Genomic DNA, 20,712 nt, shown 5'->3' with positions numbered 1-20,712 from the left:
AGTTTTAATCTCAGTACCGATATAGTTATTTAAATTTTATTGGTTTGGCAGGGTTTTCAGCACTGTCTTGCCACTTTAACCAACATGCAAGAGTACATGCTAAAAAAAACAGTTTCCACTCAGTAAGGAAGCCTAAATATATAGCAGCATTATTTGTGGTGTCATTTCACACTATGATGGCTAAACTTTGCAGTTAACCTGTCGTTCAAATGCTTATTAAACCGTGTGAAGAATCAACTGTTTTATATGTATTTATTCATTTATTATTATTGGTAATACATTGTGTTTTGCTTCAGGTTACACTAGCTGGAACGGACTTTCGTGCCCGTGTGCAACAGTTTATGGAGGAAAGGATGCAGACCACAATGGTACTTAACACAGAGAGTCCCTTTTTAAACCTATTATTATATACTGTTCCATTCTAGAATTCAAATGTAGGATATGAGAAATACATATGAGGCCCACTGCTTTTAAGCAAGTCATGAGATGAGTCCTCGTGTATAATGTCCCCTCTATTACTAGATTATGCGTCATGTGAATCACGTCTCTGTTTTGCAGCTGACAGGTGTGTTGATGGGGGCCGTTGTGGCAGTGTGCCTTATAGGCATCTCCGTGCTCTTCCTCTACCGTAGATACAAGTTAGCGAGTAAGTTTTAATCTTGTTTATCCTTATAGCATTTTTTTTCTACTGTACCACTTGTGACTTAAATGGCTAGCATAAGATATCACTTTATGTATATATTTGTGTGCCCTTTATTTAACCTAAAATAAGGTTAAAACACATAGGCTGTGCTGATGTAAAAAAAAAAATAATAATAACCAATAGCGCTTTATTCCTCTTATACCACAGTCATTTTCAAACTAATTGTGTTATTCGAAAAAGAACAAGGCATCATTCATTATAACTCTTTATAATTACATTTTAATGTTGTTCGTTCCAATTTTCATAGTATTATAATATCTTAAGCCTTTCTTTTCCCCCTTACCAAGAAAACAATATTTACTCAGAAGCCAGAGAGCACAAAGTCCTCTCTTCTGTGGTGAAAAACATATTGATTTCTTACTGAAAAGTCATTAATTTGTTAAGTCAAGTTGGTATTATGGAAATGATTATAGTACATTAATATAAACCTTACCTGCCAGCACTGCTATTAACTGTGACGTGCTGTTATAGACAACTAATCAGTTATTATTAAGAATCAAGAGGACTGTTGTTAAATATAAATAAAAAAGTTTATAGTTCATTGCGCCGTGTGTTTTGCAGGTCAGCAGACGGGGACGCCTCGCTACAGATTCAGGAAAAGAGACAAAGTTCTTTTTTATGGGAGAAAGATCATGAGAAAGGTTAGTGTGAAGTTTTGTAATACTGTGCGAACTTTCCCATGCCTCTATGCTCATAAATCAACCGCTTCATTGTGCAAATAACACGTGTTTGCTGGAACGCTTTTGTCTAAATCAAATTCAAATTTTATTTGTCACATACACAGTCATACACAGTACGGTATGCAGTGTATGACTGTGTATGTGACAAATAAAATTTGAATTTGATTTAAGTCATAGAGAGGAAATCGATAGGGAACACTATCATTTACTGTTACACAAAAGCATTCTAGCAAATAAAAATACGAGTTGTTTGCACTATGAACTTACATATTAATGACTGGATCTTTAGATGTATGGGATGTGCGTGACACAGGACACCTGGCCCGAAAGCTTAAAGATGCTTTTTTTGTTGATAAAAAACACAGAACGACACATCATGTGTCCGTGTGTGTTTCTCTCTGTGTTATGGTTCGGGGCTAGGAGGTGAGAAGTATCAAAGTGTGGCGGACACAACAAGCAATATGAATTCTTTTTCATAATTTATCCTAGAACTTAAAGTTGTGGCACTTTTCATGCACCTATCAGTTAGCCCCTAACCCTCAAGTTTAAAATCACTGAGCAGATCCTGATCCGTCCAGAATTCAGTCACTAAACAGATTCCGGTTCTGATCAGGTCATGATCACTTCTTGTTCTGTACCTTAAATCCCGATACTAGTCAGTAATTTAATTTTGAAACATGAAATTAGATTCAGTGAACAAAAAAATAACTAGCAGTGCAGAACTGCATACTCACAGAGCATAACTGTTACTTTACGAAAATTCTGATGGCTGCCATGTTGGTAGACAAGCACCTGCTGCTGGTAGATTGTATAATAATGGTATGATTTTGCATGTAAAATCTAACACACAATGAATGTAACCTAGATATTCCTCAACCATAACGTTCTTGGTGTGATTCAGTTGCAACTGACAACAAACGCATTTAGACATAATGATCAGTTTGAAATCTAAGGTAGATCAAAATAAGGTTTAAACGAAACCAGGAAAATGTTCTGAGCAGATGCGAAGGTTGTCCTAGCTCGAGGGCTTAATATCTTTAAAAAAAAAATTTTATACAGATCTTATTCCATAGAAACACTCCTAAATTTACTTAATTCTACTTGTTTCGGAGTCACAACTTTCCTCTGACCACTAGATGGCACTGTTTATTGTGTCATCGCAAGGACGGAATCCTGTCCAAATTTCCGCACATTTCACAGCTCCATATTCTGTTAATTCCTTTTTCATTTGCTTCCTGTTAGGTCCAGACGCTATCCTCCACACCCTCGTCTACATCAGTCTCTAAACATCGCCCCCGGAAAAGACCTAAAGTCTTGAGTATAGCTCGAAGGTATTTGTTTAAAAGGCTCAGCGATTCTTATTGCACAATATTTGGTAACACAGCCTGGGTAAATGTCATAACAGTTTGACGTCAAGTAGCAAATGCAAATTTGTGAATTGAGTTAAAGTTTTGACTCCTGATTGTTGAATTGCAGGATATTGCGGATAAAGAAGGAGCCTCCGACCGTGCAGCACAAGGAACCTCCTCCCTCTTTGCTGGAGGCAGACCTTACAGAGTTCGACGTGCAGAACTCCAACTTGCCCTCTGAGGTGCTTTACATGCTTAAGAATGTCAGGTTGGTAATTCTGACCGGATGGACAGATTATGTTTTGTAGCATGCGTGACTTGGGGGCAACAGTATGAATTTCCCTAGTAGTGAAAAGTTTGTTCAAGCTTTTTTTGGTGTCTTCTTACAGTAAAGACCAACTTAAACTAATGGTTTTAGGGCATGGGAAAGAAGAGCTATCATGAATGTTTGACACTTTGCATATTCAGAAAATGAGTGATTTAAATAAACACACACACGCGGTAAAGAAAACACTCATTTGGCGGGACTATGATTGCATTATTGTGCAGTTTTATTTCGCAATATGTACAAAGTTTTATTTATTAGCTATGCATAGGCTATATTAGGTTATGCTTTTTAGTATTGTTGGGTTTATAACAGTGTAATTTTTTATTTAGTCCTATTTGTGTCAGCGAGCAGTTGAACTAAATCTAGTTCTCAGGATCAGTGTTGAACCAAATACTTCTTTCCTGTAAAACCTGAAAAAGCCATCACCTATTCTGTCTTCATTACACATGTACGCATATACATCATTCCTAAATGATCAGAAAACTATTTATAAGTAAAGTAAAGTCTTGTTTCTTGTTTTTGATCGTGCACTGAAAAAAAAAAAAAAAACACCTCGCCTGCACATCTGACCGAGGTCCAAAATGACTGCAGTGTGGTTTGCTATTTTTGTAATCTGCTCTTTTTAAAGAACACTTTGTTTTTGTAGCTCATGCGACCCCTACCCATTTAAAGATGCTGAATGTTTGTTATAACCGTTTATAATTTTCTTTTCTGTGGTTTTTGCGTGTGCGGTGCAGAGTGCTGGGTCACTTTGAGAAACCTCTGTTTCTGGAGCTTTGTCGGCACATGGTGTTCATTGAGCTGCAGGAGGGCGAGGGACTGTTCAAGCCGGGAGACAACGATGACAGCATCTACGTGGTGCAGGACGGGAGACTGGAGCTGTGCATCCGTGAGAATGTGAGGGTCAACCTCAGAAAAACGTGTCACAAATTGATTTTATTATTGGCAGCTTGAGATACAGTACATGAGTTACTTCGCTTTACAATATGGTAGGGTCAAAGATGAGATGCGCTTGCGGTTGTGGACACTATACCCAGTCGTTGAGATGTAAATCTATATTTGGTGATCCAGGTATATAAAAAAATCTAAATATGAGTAACGACCCAGACTTAACTATTGGACTTAACTTGATAACTTTAATTACATGTAAATAAAAAAAGGGGATCCACTCCATGAACTGTTTTTTTCATCTTTATCCTATACACACTCCAATCCTGTTCTAGCAGGTATCAGTTTCTTACTTGTGTTTGTTTAATCATGTGAATATGTATCTCAGGATGGAACAGATCCAGTGGTGAAGGACGTGCTGCCCGGAGACAGTGTTCACAGCCTGCTCAGCATTCTAGACATCATCACAGTATGTCTCTCTCTCTCTCTCTCTCTCTCTGTCTTTCTCTCTCTCTTTCATTTGTTCTTTGTGCTTTGTCCTTCATCTAGTGCCAGCACACAAAAGTTAATGACTTCCTTACACTTTTTTTTACCCGCATTCTCATCCTCTACTGATTTGTTCCGTAGGGCTATCCTGCTCCGTATAAGACCGTGTCTGCTCGAGCAGCAGCGCGCTCCACCATCCTACGCCTGCCTGCCTCTGCCTTCGAGGCTGTGTTTGAGAAATATCCAGAGACGCTAGTCAGAGTTATACAGGTATAGACTCAAATCTGATCAAAACTAACATCCCATGTTTAGGCCAAATGTTGATTTCAGGTCAGTTATGTTTTATTTGTATTATATCGTTATTATATATTTTTTTATCAGGGGAAAAAAAGCAGCTTTCAAATTTATATGCCAAAAGAGAGTTAAACAACAGCAACATGAGGAAGAAACTTCAAAAGTAACTTAGAATTACTCCGGATATTAGTCGTCGCCAATTCTCACCCATCGCATCAGTGATGCAAATGACTTCGCTAAAGCGCATCTTTTCCAACTTCCGCTCATGTTACAGAACAACATAACTCTCCGCCTGCAATGTGCTCACACAAGACTATGATTGGCTTGTGTCACTACCCAAGAGAGCGGCTATGGATAACTGTCACCTCACCAGGGAGTCGAACTTACGATCTCCGGAGCATGGTGCGAACGTGTTACTGTTGCACCGCTCGGGAGCCTTGAAACCCGGTTCTTTTTGGAATTAGGAAGCATTACTCTTCTACAGTTGTATACTATTAACCAATACTATACAGATTACTGATTTATATTTTATGAGGTCTGTGGTAAGGACGGGAATCACCAGGAGCCTCTAGATATGATATTATTATGATGCCTACAGTATGTGCTGATTTGATTTGTATTGCGATTCGAAAAATATCGCAATTTTAGAAATATTGATTTCATATTTCTAAATTTTTATGTCATTTTTTAAAATTCCAAACATGCTTAGCAAATAATTCGCTCCTAACACATAGGAACAGTCAGAGTGCACCACCTGTAGGATTCTAGTGGAACAGAAACATTTGAACACTTTAAATGCAAAAAATGTAAATAATTGATTATGGTGCCAGTTTGATGATACATAAATTGTCACACCAAAGACTTGAGATGTAACTGAATTCTACATTTTATGCATTCTTCATCTCATGTGTTCCATAAACAACCAGTTTTACCAAGTAATGGGACAAGCTTAAAAAAACAACCCCAAAAAAAAAAAAAAAAAACACAATATGACTAAACACCATAAAGGAATTCACCATCAAAGCCATTAAAGTGCGTCAGCTCTTGTAGACACACACTAACTCTTCCTGTTTCCACAGGACATCATTTCCTTTGTTCTAATTGTTTTGCTAGTCTGGTGTATGTTCAATTATGGGTTTATGTAAAAATTACAAAATGCTCATTTAATTTGTGTGTATAATTGAATTAACTGATAGATTAAAAAAATTGTTTAATAAATTCAATTAGTTATCTAATGAATTGAGCTACTTCGCCTTGACAGCGATTCTGTTAGACACCCATCGATTGAAGATCACAAGGTCACATTAATGAGTCACAGGAATTTACACAAACTCAGGAGCTCTCGTATGTTTCTCGTATGCTCTCGTAAATTTCTTTAAAAAAACTCCTGCAAATAGCTGAGTACATTTTTTTTAGAATCCAGTTTGAGCAATAAAGCCTAATAATTTTTCTTTTGACTCGTACTGTATGATGCTGAATAATAAACTTCTCTTATGTCTTTGCAACTCTACCCAGGTAGCTCCAGGATAAAACAAACAAAAAAAAAAGCTAACTCAAGACACCAGACATGTTTAACCTTGTCTAATTTTTTAATATACTGTAGTTTTTTAAAATAAGGGGAAAGGATTACTGAAATGGTGTTAATTGATGTAGTAGCATCCGTTGGGGAAGTGGTGGCTCAAATGGTTAAGGCTCTGGGTTACAGACAGGTACGTTGGGAGTTCACGCCCCACAACTGCCAAGTTGCCACTTTTGAGCCCTTGAGCAAGGCCCTTAACCCCATCTGCTCAATGCGTGCTGTATCCGCTCTGAGCCCAGCTTTTTAACTGGGAGATGTGAAAAAAAAACTATTTCACTATGCTGTAAGTTGCATGTGACAAATAATTAAAATCTTAATCTTAACTGGGGTTTCTACATGTGACTGTTTTTAGATCATCATGGTTCGGCTGCAGAGAGTGACCTTCCTTGCCTTGCATAACTACCTGGGACTAACCACTGAACTCTTTAATCCAGTAAGGGAACGCACACACACACGCACACACACATGCAACACATACACAAACATACATACATATTTCACTGAATAGAAGTAAATTCCTGTCATCATGAATTGCACTCTGTCCTTATCATAATGAAAATGTTTGTTCTTCACAGAGGGTTTAAAACCTATGCGTACACACACGCTGTACAGTCATACTGAGAATCACACATGCCCATAGTTACAGTCACACATACGTGCACCCTACTGATCCTACTCATGCACAAAGACACACACCAGTTCAAAGTTATTTCATGCTAAATTAATTCCAGCCTCACTCTTGACTCCGGGTCGGCCATAAAGTGCAGTGAGAACGAACGAAAGTGATCACGGGGCCATAGTTCTCATTTAAAGGACACTGGCTTTACTGCCTTCTGGGCCATCGATCTCAGCCATTCCTCTCACCACCTTAACTGTGACTGAAATCATAGATTGTCACCCACCTCCTCATTCTAGTAAACTATTAAAAATCTCACGGCAGTGGGAATGCTCGGATCAGGTCGAGCCGTTTGTCCTCTTTGACTCCTGACTCGTTTTTTTTTTTTTTTTCTTGAAAACATCTTTTTCGCTCCGTCAGCGTATATTAACCACAGACTATCACCGTGTCCTCTGCTGATGTAGAATAAACTGGGATTAATTCCCTCATATCTCTTGTAATTCCATACATCTGCTTGTACTTTGAGATAAACATGTCTTGTGGAACATAATGATAAAGGGTTATATAAACCCCATTTGCTTTTTCATTAAAATGAAATCTGAATGCTGGGAAATAAAACCTGATCAGCTGTCTGTTTTGTGCTTCGGGTTGTTAGGAATCACAGGCTGTACCTCTGACCGCAGTCAACAGCGTGATTGCTGAAGGAAGCCCCACCCGGGTCCCTCGCAGAACACACACTCACACACCGGTAGACGAAGATTACAGCCAAGGACATGCCGATTCTACAGACTCGGGTACAGACACGTACAAACGAACGGACCAACATAAATTACAGCGCATTCCATTGCATGTTTTGAATTTTTTTCCTGTCCAGATGGAGGGAAAACCGCTTCATCAGAGAATTTGTCTGCAGTTATTAGAAAACCTCGGTCTGTCTCAGCACCAGTGGACAGCACAGGTATTGCCTCTTACTGTCGACAAAGTGATGCACCATGCTGTGGCTGCTGTTAAAAAGTATTTTTAGGAAGGCTTTAGAATTCCAAGCAGATGTTTGTACATTCAGCTTACAGCACTCCTAATAGTCTGGAGTCTCCCAATAAGAATCCCAGAAATAGAAATGAATCTACTTATTTAATGATGGTACAGTGATTTCCCCTAGAATCTTTTTTAAGCATGGTGACAAGAGGACGACCTTTGATAGATCATTTCTGTTTAAAGCTTAAGTAAAACAAGGAGAGTATTAATAAGGTGTATTTATTGCACATTACTAACTGTCAAGGCTATAAATTACTGTGTAATTGTATATAAGAAGTTAAATTCATATAATGAAATATCAAATAATAATAAAACTATAATAATCTCGGAAGTTGGGGCAAACTGCAATTTGAAGTGCTCAGCAATTTGAAGCGAACTGCTGATTTTCTTGTCATGAGCACAGTGTGCGTGACTCATTGCTGCACTTCATTTTTCTTGGCCTTTAAAAAGAAGTTTCACTATTGCACCATCCTATGAAATTCTCCCACACGAGGCCCATTTTTCAGGATCTTCTCTAATCCAACAGGCTTTCAAATCTAAGCGTAACGCATTTCCATTTAAAACTTTGTTTTTAATCTATAATACACTAACAGGTTATCTTTAAGGTTCTTTAACCACTTTGGGTCCCAGCCAGATGTTCTATGCTCGCTTGCATTTGACCCATAGCCTGTATACCAGCTGTGGTTTTGAGCTTGTACTAATACCAAAGCCCTTGCTGTCGCCCCCTCTTTTGGCCCCTCTTATCTCTTTTCCTTCTTTTACTTCTTCTCTACCTCACCTCTTTTCTCTCTCTTTTTTTGTTTATAGAGAATAGGAGAAACGCAAAAAATCTTTTGCCTGAGCGTACACTGGTTTTGTCTTCTAACATAGTGTTAAAAGCTGTCAAATTACAAAGGAGCCCTTCTCAAGGAGTGTTCTCCGGTAGTAAAAAGTAAAGCCGATGTGGAAGTGCTAAAATGATTCCTTGAATGTCCACTTGGGGGGGCTGCCTCCAAAAGCAAGTCAATCCCCATAGAGCCCCATGTTAAAATGCCTTTTAAAACAGAAATAAACATGTTTACAGCCTGGTACAAAAATCTCCTATTCTTGACAGCTGTACCGGGGCGATCTTTTTATGTAATTTATCAGTTAAAATTAAATTAAGCCTTAAAGTTATGCAAAATTAGGGGCAAGGCCAATTAGAGTGACAGCTGCATTGCAGGTGTAAAACCACTAACGGTCTGGTGTGCATCAGTATAGCTAACCAGTTACATGGAATTGTTGACATGGCAGGAAAAATTAGGGAGTTGACACGGGATGACGTGTACAGTATGGAGGATGGAGTAAATTCAAATGGATTAGTGTGTAAATTAACGTTAGCTACCATCTTAGTTAAGCTAAATCTAAAATTTCAAAGAACAGTGAGGCTCCTTTTGTTCCGCCCAGTTGCCCATTTATGGATTGACCTGGGTTTAGGTCAGCTCCTGTTATACGGTAGGTAACACTGTGGTACTAATTGATTGTATTCTAAAGGTAAATCTAAACCTGGATAATTCTAGTTTAGGTTAAGATTCAACATTGTCGATGTTCTCTACTTAATTTTGTAATGCGTGGTAAATTTGTAGTATTGAAGCGAATATTGTACAATAATAAATTTAGCGCCACTTGGGGTTTGCGGGCCAGGATCCCATATTTAGATTAAGCCTGGTCCTGGACTAAACCATTATTATAGTCTAGGCTGTCACTAAGCTTAATTTGTCTTGTGGAACCTGGCCCTGATTGTCTAAGCAGGGATAGCTGGTAAGGACCTGAACATGGCATATGAACGAGCCAGAGTGACCATGGATGATCCACTGCCAAGCCCTGTTCACTACAAGGTAATGCTGCTGCCTGATTTTTCCTCTCATATACTCCAACTGTTAAACTGTTATACATGTGAAACTGCATTCACTGCATTTATATTTCTTCTTTTCAGTCCATTTTGAAGAAGTCTGTGACCATGCTTCAAGCTCCATCTGCCGTATATCACTACACGGAGGGTGGGGAACGCTCTGATGTCCCGCCCAGTAAAGTGGGTGCCATCTTCCAAGCAGCCAAGAAAGATTTGTTGGGAATTATCCAGCTGCAGGTGAGTGGGCGAGGAACATACAGAGAGTGTTACGGACACGGTTTAAATCACCCAGTCCTATTTCTCTGCCAGAAATTTGCTGGATTTTTATATAAAAATAATTAATTTGTGTGAATAATATTTACATTACAGCTCTAAACATCATGAAAATAAAATAACGTTTATTATACAACAGCTGTGACTTAGTAATCTGATTGGACGAGAGCCATTCTAGAAGTGATGATGATGATAAAGCATAACAGCACTTGGATGTTGGAGTGTATGTATCACTCCTTGACACAAGTGTTTTATCATTGGTTAAATACACTAACTGACCGTCGCTGAGGAGAGAGCAGCTTACTGCCAAAACCACATTCAAAACCAGTTACTGAGTGCTTTCAGCCTGAAAACACATCTAATAATGTTATGCCATATTAATAAAACACTTTCTCTTTAATAATTAAGATTCTAAGTTGTTCAGAATTGCCTCTAAACTATTGAGGTTGTTCCAGTGTGGAACAAGTGATTGTACACCCTACATAACAGACCAGTTTTCCATTTAACACTATTTGGGATTTAACCAAAAGAACCCCAGAAGTTGAAAGCTGACACATGTCGTTCCTAAGCTGCAGGTGATCCAGTCTCCCTCTGAAAATTTTATTAAATATTCTAAAGCAGAATAAGTAGAAATATAAAGAGAAACCTCAGAAATGTACAGCACCAGCAAGAATTTTTAACTACTTTCATTTCTATTAATTCCTTAATAATTGGTTCCTTCAATTACTGTTAGTTAATTCTCCCAGTGGAAGGATACATGTTAGTGGAACAAAATAACTGGTTAATTAAAGAAACTAATCATAATGCTGATATTTAGTACAACCGCATGACATCGAGTGTGATATTGCCTAATTAACATTTCTGAAATCTTTTCATAGTTGACCCTGATACATGAAAAAGTCCTTATATGGTAAAATATATTATTCACTTCAATGTGTGATTAGGACCCGAGTCTGTTGGAGGGCAGAGTCACTCTGCACCAGGTGAAGGCCGGCTCTGTGGTGGCGTGCCAAGGAGACCAGGTAGAATTATTCTGCAGCTTAATTACTCAGCTTGTGCACTTGGACTGTGGAACCTTTTTTTTTTTTCCGTCAATTGATTTTTCTAGAGCTGTAATGTCCCCAAGGTTTCTCTGGTATATCAGAGCTATAAATCTTTAGTTTTATGTTGTTTATTTGTGTGTCTGTGTATGTGTGTGTGGCCTGCAGGAAGTGAGTGTGCAGTTCGTGATTTCAGGCTTACTGCATGTGTACCAGAGGATGATCGATCGTGAGCAGGAATCATGTCTGTTTGTGACACACCCTGGAGAGCTGGTGGGTCAGCTGGCGGTGCTCACGGGGGAACCGCTCATCTTCAGTGTGCGCGCTCATCGTGACTGCACATTCCTCTCCATTTCCAAAACCCATTTTTACGAGTACGTACCCAGTGCAAACTCATTTGCGGCGAAATACTCAAGTCTGTAGTACAAAAGCTGGTTTAAGTTGGGCACTATTATCTTACTTCTTCATCTTGAAATGATTGCAGACTGCTTATGAATTGTAACTGTGTTTACTTCTTCCTCTTTTTTTGACTGCTTTTCTTTGCAAATTACAACCTGATGTTGTCTTTATACTTTATATGCATCCCACCACATCCTTTACACTTACCGAGAAGTTATGTGCCAAGTTCCACCCATGTTATTTGATGCCCAGCCTTGGGTGTGACTTAGTTTCTCACACATTGTGGTTATGATTGATGTAAACAAGCAAGTACCGTTTTTAGGTGGACTAGATCTGTTTCCTACAGGTTTCACACATTTTCAAAAGTGATTAGTGATGCAAACACCTCCAGTTTAGCCGTAGCAATTTTTTTTTTTTTTCCCCCCACCTTTGTTATTGTGATACAGGAAACACCAGTAAACTCACCTGGTGAAAAGCCAGTTTACTGAAGGGGAAAGGACGCCAGATGTGAAAGACATTAAATGTCATACAAGCTGAGACGATTAATAAAAGTTAATTGGTCTAATTTGTTTGTGTACCAGAATCATGCGTGCAGAACCTGCAGTTGTGCTAAATGTAGCTCACTCTGTAGTGCGCAGGATGTCCCCATTTGTCAGACAGATTGACTTTGCGCTCGACTGGATGGCTGTGGAAGCTGGCCGAGCAGTCTACAGGTACAACATTAACGTTCTGTTCCGAGATTAATTTCCTCGCCTTTTCTAGCCAGGAGTTGCTTAAGCTATCATGTGTTCATATTAAGTTCATAGTAATGTACTTCCCATGAAGTCTGAGAACCAAATTTAAGACCCATATAAGTACATTACCATAGGTCTTGGTCGTCCTTGTTTGCCAGTCGAGAAGTTTATCACTCAACTTGCAAGTACAATGTATGTAATTGGGGCCAAAATCCACAACTCTGGTTCTGTGCAAAAATGCGTTCCAAAGTTCAGGTGAGACTTATATGAAGCTACTGCAGTCCCGCTGTAGCTTTAAATGTGTAGTTAAATTCACATTTAACTTTTTCTTTCTCTAGAAATAGCTCTATGGCTAGTTCTGGTTAGCCATGTGGCTAGTTCCAGGGAAGGAAAAGTGTACTAAATATGCTGTAACTATAAAAGACTTTAACTCGATTTAGCTCAGTTGGAAGGTTCATGCGAGTCTTGGGTGAAATTTTCAGAATACATTTTTGCATGGAATGAGGGTTGTGACTTTTGGCCCCGATTACTTACATTGTTCTTGTTTTACGGATGACGAACTTCAGTCAATATGCAGAGCAGGATTTATAAGGCTTTATACCTATGGTAATGGACTTAAATGCACCTTAATTTTGAATTAAGAAAGATGTGATCCCTTTAAGATGTTTTATTAGGGTTGTATCAGGTATTGTTGAAAAATGGTGCAATTTGTTCTCTTATTATGTGTTGCAACAGTTTGCACTCTGCTTTAACTGACATCATCAATCATGTAATACCTTCAGATGATTGTAATTTCATGTTGTGTGTGTTAGTGCAGAAGTGTGCACATAGTATAATGTGATATATGTTGGTATGAGAACATATTTTTGCAAGTAAGATGAGTGAATGAAAATGGTATCAACAAAGGGTTCTTTTGTCTTTTCTTAGACAAGGTGATAAGTCTGATAGTACCTTTATAGTGCTGAGCGGACGTCTGCGCTCTGTCATTTTGAAGGAAGATGGGAAGAAGGAACTGACAGGAGAATATGGCAGAGGAGATCTAATCGGCGTGGTGAGCACCACATCTCTTTTGTGATTGCACGTGGAATTAGGGAAGGAGAGGAGCCAGTGTTATTCCCTGAAAAAATCCAACACTGTCAATGATAAACAGCAATTTGAACAGTTCTACATACATATTCAGCTCTCTCTTTCTCTCTCTCTCTCTCTCACTTCCTTCACAAGTGTTCTAGTACCAATGTATTTTTTTGAGTTTTCTTTTTTTAGCTTTTCAAAGTGTAGCAGGATTATTGCTTCAAATGGATTGTTTATTTCCCTGGCTCTATTTTTAAGCTGTTAGGCTCTTTGTCCTAATCACAAAGCATTAGGTCATAGTTTCTTTTTTGGGTTTATATTCTACCCGGCTTGCTATACATACTTTCTGCCTTGTGATTGGTTAGAGTCTTGTGCGTCTCCGTGGTGATGCCCATGCTGCTAATAATACCTGTTCATGCTGAATCCATGGTTACACGCTGCAAAGGTTGGCGTAAATGCTTTGTCAGGAGTCACAAGGCTCCTGATGTGTTGGTCCAAATTTAGTTATGCTCTACGTCATAAGCATGATACACTTTAAAAGAAGAAGAAAAAAAAACAAAAGATTTAACAATGCTGTTTACTTGTTTCAGGGAATGAGGATTTGCCAAGTGCCAGTGTGCTTTAAATAAACTAAACATAAATTTTTGGTAGGCTACAACAATGATAGAAATGATTACAGTAGATATCTGGACTGTCTTTACTTACTGGGTATATTTTTGACCATGTTTCTATCAGTGACGTATGACTTTTTAGTATTTAAAGAGATGCACAACATTTTTATATATTAATCAAAGTAATTGTTTTTATCAAAGGTCAGTGTTGGACAAAGAATTAAATCTTTTTCCAACTATTTTAAGTGTCTTGTTAGTATATTAGAATCATAATAGGTTATGAGCGTATACAGTACATAGGGGCTTGTTTTAAAAAATATAATCTTTAGAAGACACATATGTTACACCAGAGTTAGATCTGAGTAAGTAATCTGATTAGACAAGAGGCATTCCACGTTTAATTCCATGCATCACTCCGAGTCACAGTACAATCGTTAATTACACTAATTGTTAGTTACCAGCCTGGGTGAAAGTGTGTTGGTACGAGCCGCAGTACTGGAAAGAAAGGGAAAGCAGCTGCCTGCTAAAGCTCTCATTCAACATCAGTCACATTAGCACTTCCAGCAAGAAAATACATCTGATAACGTTAAATTGTCCTAAACAACACTTTCTCTTTAGTAATTGCTTCTGTGTCAATCTGAATTGCCTCTGAACACAAGCTGCAAAGCTCACAAGCTTTTAACCCAAGGCTGAATCCCAAATCCCTCTCTAACCTCTGAACCCTGGAAATTAGTTCATATGACCTTCATAGTTTATTCTCCTCACCTTTTGGCTACATAATACTGGTCAGAATTACTCCCACCCCTCTTAAAAAACACTAATTTTCAGCTGCTAACTGTGGGTCAACAGCTCCGACATGTCCCTGTTAATTAGTTTTCTTAGTCACGGAAGGGTATGTGTTGGCTAAGCAAAGTTAAAAGTTAAATAAATAAACAAATCAAAATATTTTGATGATAAAGGGGGGTTTGTGGAACCGTTATATAAAAGGTTTGATGTTGGGTGTAACGTGTTACAAAGTGTAGAACTGGGATTACTTTTTTGAATGTAACGAGTAATCTAACGTGTTATGTCCGTCATTTAAGTACTCAGTTATTTAGTTACTTTTTCAAAAATGTAATCACGTCAATCATGTCCCCTAACACTGATCATACTCGAGGTTGTGCTGTTGTACTTAACATCAGCACGACTCAGATCCTGTAACACTTGTGCTTACGGCTACATCGAAGCTCTCGCGTGATATTGCTCAATCATATATGGATAAAAATGTAGAAGTCTTTAAAAGATAACATGCTGATGAACGCATGAATTTATTAAAATTGTCAGGAACAGACTATTACTGAAAGGGGGAAAAAAAAAACAATACTATAGGACCGAATTACAAATATATGCAATATGATACTGATGTGTGTGTGAATATGCACAGGTGGAGGCTTTAACGCATCAGAACAGAGCCACTACAGTGCATGCTGTGAGAGACTCAGAGCTGGCTAAACTGCCTGAGAGAGCACTCAGCTCCATCAAGAGGAAATTCCCTCAGGTGCATGAACCACTACATATCTCGTCTTTTGGATCCTGATTCCATTTACACATATTATTCTTTAATTCATTCAGTATTTTTCTCTTTTTCCTATTCTCCCCCACCCAACAGGTGGTCACGCGACTCATTCATCTGCTCGGGCAGAAGATCCTTCAGCAGGTTAATGGTCCTTTAACAGGTATTTGTATAGAGTATATACAATCAGAATATAATACGTCACTTGCTTTAAGAAATTTGAAGCTTATAAATTGAGAATTAATTAAAGAGTGAATTTAAACAAAGAAAATTCGAGTTGAGTGTTTTTGTGCTGCACGGTGTGCTTCGATGTGATGATAGTTGCTGTGGTTTTCCAGCCCGTAGTCTTTCTCTGCACACCACGAGCAGTAAGTGGGACGCAGGCAATCCTGTCTCGAACCTGTCCACTGTGGCCGTGCTGCCTGTGTCTGAGGAGGTTCCTCTGACCGCATTCACCCTGGAGCTGCAGCACTCTCTCATTGCCATTGGTAAGAGCGTGCCTCTTCATTCACATTCCGCTGGGAAGAGTTATTAAGTGCAGTATGATTTTGTTAGCTTGTAGTGTTTCAGCTTTTTATTTATACAGTACATAATGAAGCTTTCCTACGAGAAGGATTTTTATCATCATGTACAAAAGTTAGCTGCTAATAACAGCTCGTAAATATGATTATTATTTTTTTTTTAACCTGTTAGGTCCTACCCTTCTCCTGACCAGTGACAACATCAAACAGCGACTGGGTTCTGCAGCATTGGACAGGTTTGTCATCAGCTTGATACAAAGACTGATTTGGATTATGAACATTCATTTATTCCAGCACAAGGGATTATGTCTAATTGCCAGTTTATCATCAGCTTGAGGGCGTGGCTTTAGGGTTGGGACTGTTTGTTTTGGATTTCCTGTGTGTTCCTTTGCACTGACAGTATGAATTAAAGCCTTGATGTATTTTTCCCCCAGTGTACACGAGTACAGGTTGTCGAGTTGGCTTGGACAGCAGGAGGACATCCATCGTATTGTCCTCTACCAAACTGACGGCTCTCTAACACCCTGGACCCAACGTTGCATTCGTCAGGCCGACTGCATCATCATTGTTGGTCTTGGAGAGCAGGACCCAGCAGTGGGGGAGGTACACCTTTCAAAATGAAAATGTAGTTGCTGTAGATTACTGTATATCAGTTCTCTATTATTGTCTTCACTCTGGGACCGGTTTTATTGAAAAATAAAAACAGCTAAACAAGGGTGCATCGTGCAGGCAGATTAAATTCACTTTTGTAGTGAAATATGTAGACAGTGTTAATGTTTATATTTGCATAAACCTGCATAATCAGAGGTGTAGTTTTCTACAAATTATCATATCACAGACGAGAACAGTAACCTGCTGTAGTATTTAAATTAAGCTTAGACATAATACTTTGTGAGGTGAATTATGGTAAATGTACAGTACTGTGCAAAAGTCTTTGGCATCATATTATATGCTGTACCAATTTTGTTATATATGTTTATCATGTGTGCATAATTATGTACAAAATCATTCAGTATTTCCATATATAACTTAAAAATTAATATAATAATTAATATAATTTTTGGTATTTAAGAACAGGGTTTCTTTGTGACATGCCGCCAGCCAGCTGCATCTTTATCACAGAGTAGCGGTAGACACGCAGGTCTATCTACCCTATTCTTCATACCCGATGTCACAGATTCCCATGATTGACTAGTTTCATTGTGACTGACAGATTAGGAGACAGTATGTCACTCCTCCCACCCAAAGAACATAAAGTACTCAGTTTTGCTGTCTTGACACTAAGCCATAAGGAGGCTGTGCCATCAGTGGCGGATTTGCGCTTGCATTCTCCGACCAGCAGGGCAAAAGTTTGAAATGTTTCATGTCCAAATGCACACCTCTCTCCTCTTGCCCACCATGCTGATAAATGAAATTATTTCGAAAGGTTAATGAAAGCCTCGTGGCAATATTGTTGAACCTTGCATATAGTGAAAGGAGCATGTAATTATAAAAGTAGTGGTCTGTGGAGAAAGTGATTTGGAAAGGCAGACGACACAGGCCTGAAGCATACAGTAGATCAATATTTAGACGGTCATTAAAACATTTTTGTTTTTACATGTTATTAGTAAAAGCTGCACAGATATTTTGGGGGCATTTTTAAAATATTTTTTATTTTAACAGAATATCACAAGAATAACCCTAGACTTCTCAGAATTCCTATCAAATCGCATACTTGCTGTATTTTTAGCTGGAGCGGATGCTTGAAGGAAGTGCGGTGAGGGCTCAGAAACAGCTGGTTTTGCTGCACCGAGAGGACGGGCCTCCACCCACTGGAACTGCCGAGTGGCTCAACATGCGCAGTTGGATCTCCAGACACCTGCATCTCTCCTGTCCCCGTAGGGTCTTCTCTAAGAGGAGCCTACCCAAACTGGTAATCCACTGGTTAATTTAATACTGAACCCACTGGAATGTTTAGACAGTTTGTCAACATAAATATTATTATTATACTGCTGTTAGTTGCCACTGAGTAATCTAATTGGATGAGAGGCTTTCTATGCGTGAGGATAATAGAGGATAACAGCACTGGGATGTTTTACGTGTTCTACAATTGTTAATTACACCCACTCACGGTCACCAGCATGAGTGAACGTCTGCCGGTCTGTTCTGCAGTACTGAGGGGAGAGTAGTTTCCTGCAAAAACCCACACTCAACTGTCCATGTAGTTCTGCTCACAGCTAATGCAAGCTGCAAAACTAACTAGTTTCTAGCTAATTTGAGTGACAAATCCCAGTCTTACCCCTGATCAAGGCCACTACGTGGTGTGTAGAACAAGCGGTTATATACCGACATGGTAAACTAGCATTCCATTTTATGCCATTTGTGATTCAACTCTGAAACCCCTTAAGTTTGCTGATATTCTGAAGCAGAATAAATGGAAAATAAAGAGAAACTTATAAGATTTACAGGACTCTCCAGCACCTCCATGGTTTCATCTTCATTATTTCATCACTGTCGGTCACTAGCTCAACCAGTCATGGTTAGTTAGTTTCTCCAGTTGGCAAAGCAAAATAACTGTCTCTTTCATAATCTATTAATAATATATGGTGTTTGTAGAACTGTTGGATAAAAGCAATATCACACTCAAGGTCGTTCTGTGGTACTGTGGTATTAGGCTGTGCCCTCTTTGTGCTGGTCTTTGGTACACCAGCATTCCCTCTAGTATGATATTGCTTAATTAAAGCATCACTCTGAAGAGCAGGCAAAGCCCTCTTAAACATTCTGTTGTATGTTTCAATAGCACTCAGATTGATTTTTAATCATCATCTGTGTCTGTCTTTAGAGAGAGATGTACCAGCGTGTGTTCCAAAAGCCTGCAGATCGCCACTCTGATTTCTCTCGTCTAGCACGAGTCCTAACCGGCAATGCCATCGCTTTGGTGCTGGGGGGTGGAGGAGCCAGGTACTCGCCCTTTCAGAGTGGAATTCGACTTTGCACTTGAGTAGATTTAAGACTTAGGCTAGAGACAATTTAAATGTATGTAATTCTGCTCTTACATGAAATATGGTCTCTAAGGCAGCAAGGGTGGCTTTTTTTTATTTTTTATTTAAAATAATTTAATTTTAAATTACGAGAAACTTTTACGGTGTGGTGTTCATACTAAGAAAGTATTTGTACGCCCTCGTGTATGTACAGTGTAATTTAAACCTGAAATATATATTTCAGGACTGTGACCTTTCTATACAAACTTTTTAATTGTCCTTATCTATTATGTTTTTCTTAAACGCCAGGAGAGACACTGGTTGTAATGCGGTGTACAGCTGAGATAAAAATAGACCAGTGTTTCTTTTAATTCTGGTGAGCAGAGCAGTGGCCTGTTTTTCTGTGAGTTTGATAGCCATCATATATCACAGTGTTCCGACCATGCCAGGAGAAGCAGCAGAGTTATTAATGTAACATGTTTGCAACAGTAGATGATTATACAGCCATAGGGTTTTCAATGCAGTTTAGCCCCATGCAAAGAGAAATGGAGGCTGACGTAGTTTGATTTAGTGGTCCTGCAGGAAAGAAACAAGGAATTCTGAAGGTCATGGTCAGACCTACAAAACCAGCAGTCCGTGATTGACGTAAATGAATAAATGTAATCTGTATTTTTCACATACAACTAGGCAGTATGTAACAACCCTGTAATTATCTCCCTCTTTATTCAGTGTCCAAAACTTGTGTTAAACCTGATCGTTAAAGTATTTGAAGCAGAACACATTTGCGAAATGCTTTTGATGTATTTCTCTCTGATTTTCTGTTTAAACATATTTTTTAAGAGCCTTGCCTCAAAGCCTCCCTTCACCTCTGTTTCATCTTGACATTTCTTTTCTCTTTCAAGAGCTTTTCTTCCGTCCTTTCTGTCGCTCTTCCCTTGTAATTTTACTGTTCTGACAGTTTCTTTGTCTATCCCATCTTTTTTTGCATTATGCAGGAGGTGCTTAAAGGTTGGTTTGCTAATCTCTTCCTCTTCTCCCTCTCGAGATCACCCGATAGTTGGATTTGCGCAGTGTAAATATTATTCTGCCGATGCCCCAGTGTATTCTGATGTGAGCTTGCAGTAGGTAAATTTTAATCAAAAGCTTGATGCACTCTGAACCTACAAGACACTGCTATTCAGAAAGAGATTAGCCCTGTTTCATTTAGGCATGCATGTTTAAGCATCTCTAGAGGAAAAGATTGATGTGAAACAAACGCTTGTTAAGAACCTTATTATTATGCTGTTAGGGGCTGCTCTCAAGTGGGTGTCTTGCGAGCGCTTCATGAGGCTGGGATCCCTGTAGACCTAGTGGGAGGCACCTCCATCGGTTCCATGATGGGAGCTCTGTATGCCGAGGAGCGCAGCTACAGCAGAATGAGGATCCGAGCCAGGGAGTGGGCTGTGGTCAGTATGAGCTTACGTAATGCAGAACCATTTACATCCTACACTACACAGATTTTAACTTGTCCTGGATCAGTTGGTGATTAAAACACCTCACTTTCAGGATTTTTGTCGGCAAAAATGACCATAGGTCAGGGTGCGAAGACTTTCATTTATCAGTTTGTGTGGCTCATATGTGCAAGCTTGTACATCTAAGTCAGTGCTTTGTAGTTTTAAGTACTGATAAAATTGGACAGATTATAACTTTCCAGCTATGGAAGACACGACAGATGTAGTATCAA

The 20,712-nt window shown here is 38.9% G+C and overlaps 1 protein-coding gene across 2 annotated transcripts in view; it reads left to right on the top strand.

Moving 5' to 3' along the window:
• Positions 1-20,712, top strand: part of pnpla7a (patatin-like phospholipase domain containing 7a) — a 31,508-nt gene that overhangs the window by 1,935 nt on the left and 8,861 nt on the right. Inside the window, exons 2-26 of one of the 2 annotated variants that reach the window (XM_053478259.1) lie at positions 297-368; positions 559-646; positions 1,265-1,344; positions 2,626-2,714; positions 2,860-3,000; positions 3,798-3,957; positions 4,337-4,417; positions 4,576-4,704; positions 6,660-6,740; positions 7,579-7,717; positions 7,798-7,881; positions 9,729-9,814; positions 9,913-10,065; positions 11,046-11,123; positions 11,310-11,515; positions 12,122-12,253; positions 13,202-13,325; positions 15,380-15,493; positions 15,605-15,671; positions 15,847-15,996; positions 16,202-16,265; positions 16,464-16,632; positions 17,759-17,941; positions 18,851-18,969; positions 20,278-20,434. In XM_053478259.1, coding sequence (XP_053334234.1) covers positions 297-368; positions 559-646; positions 1,265-1,344; positions 2,626-2,714; positions 2,860-3,000; positions 3,798-3,957; positions 4,337-4,417; positions 4,576-4,704; positions 6,660-6,740; positions 7,579-7,717; positions 7,798-7,881; positions 9,729-9,814; positions 9,913-10,065; positions 11,046-11,123; positions 11,310-11,515; positions 12,122-12,253; positions 13,202-13,325; positions 15,380-15,493; positions 15,605-15,671; positions 15,847-15,996; positions 16,202-16,265; positions 16,464-16,632; positions 17,759-17,941; positions 18,851-18,969; positions 20,278-20,434 — 2,946 coding nt within the window. Of the gene's footprint in view, positions 1-296; positions 369-558; positions 647-1,264; positions 1,345-2,625; positions 2,715-2,859; positions 3,001-3,797; positions 3,958-4,336; positions 4,418-4,575; positions 4,705-6,659; positions 6,741-7,578; positions 7,718-7,797; positions 7,882-9,725; positions 9,815-9,912; positions 10,066-11,045; positions 11,124-11,309; positions 11,516-12,121; positions 12,254-13,201; positions 13,326-15,379; positions 15,494-15,604; positions 15,672-15,846; positions 15,997-16,201; positions 16,266-16,463; positions 16,633-17,758; positions 17,942-18,850; positions 18,970-20,277; positions 20,435-20,712 lie in introns of both variants that reach the window. The other variant, XM_053478257.1, reaches the window with a different exon arrangement.

The sequence above is a fragment of the Clarias gariepinus genome, chromosome 19 (genome assembly GCF_024256425.1).
Source record: "Clarias gariepinus isolate MV-2021 ecotype Netherlands chromosome 19, CGAR_prim_01v2, whole genome shotgun sequence".
Lineage (NCBI taxonomy): Eukaryota > Metazoa > Chordata > Actinopteri > Siluriformes > Clariidae > Clarias > Clarias gariepinus.
This window is presented reverse-complemented; position numbering and strand designations above follow the sequence as displayed.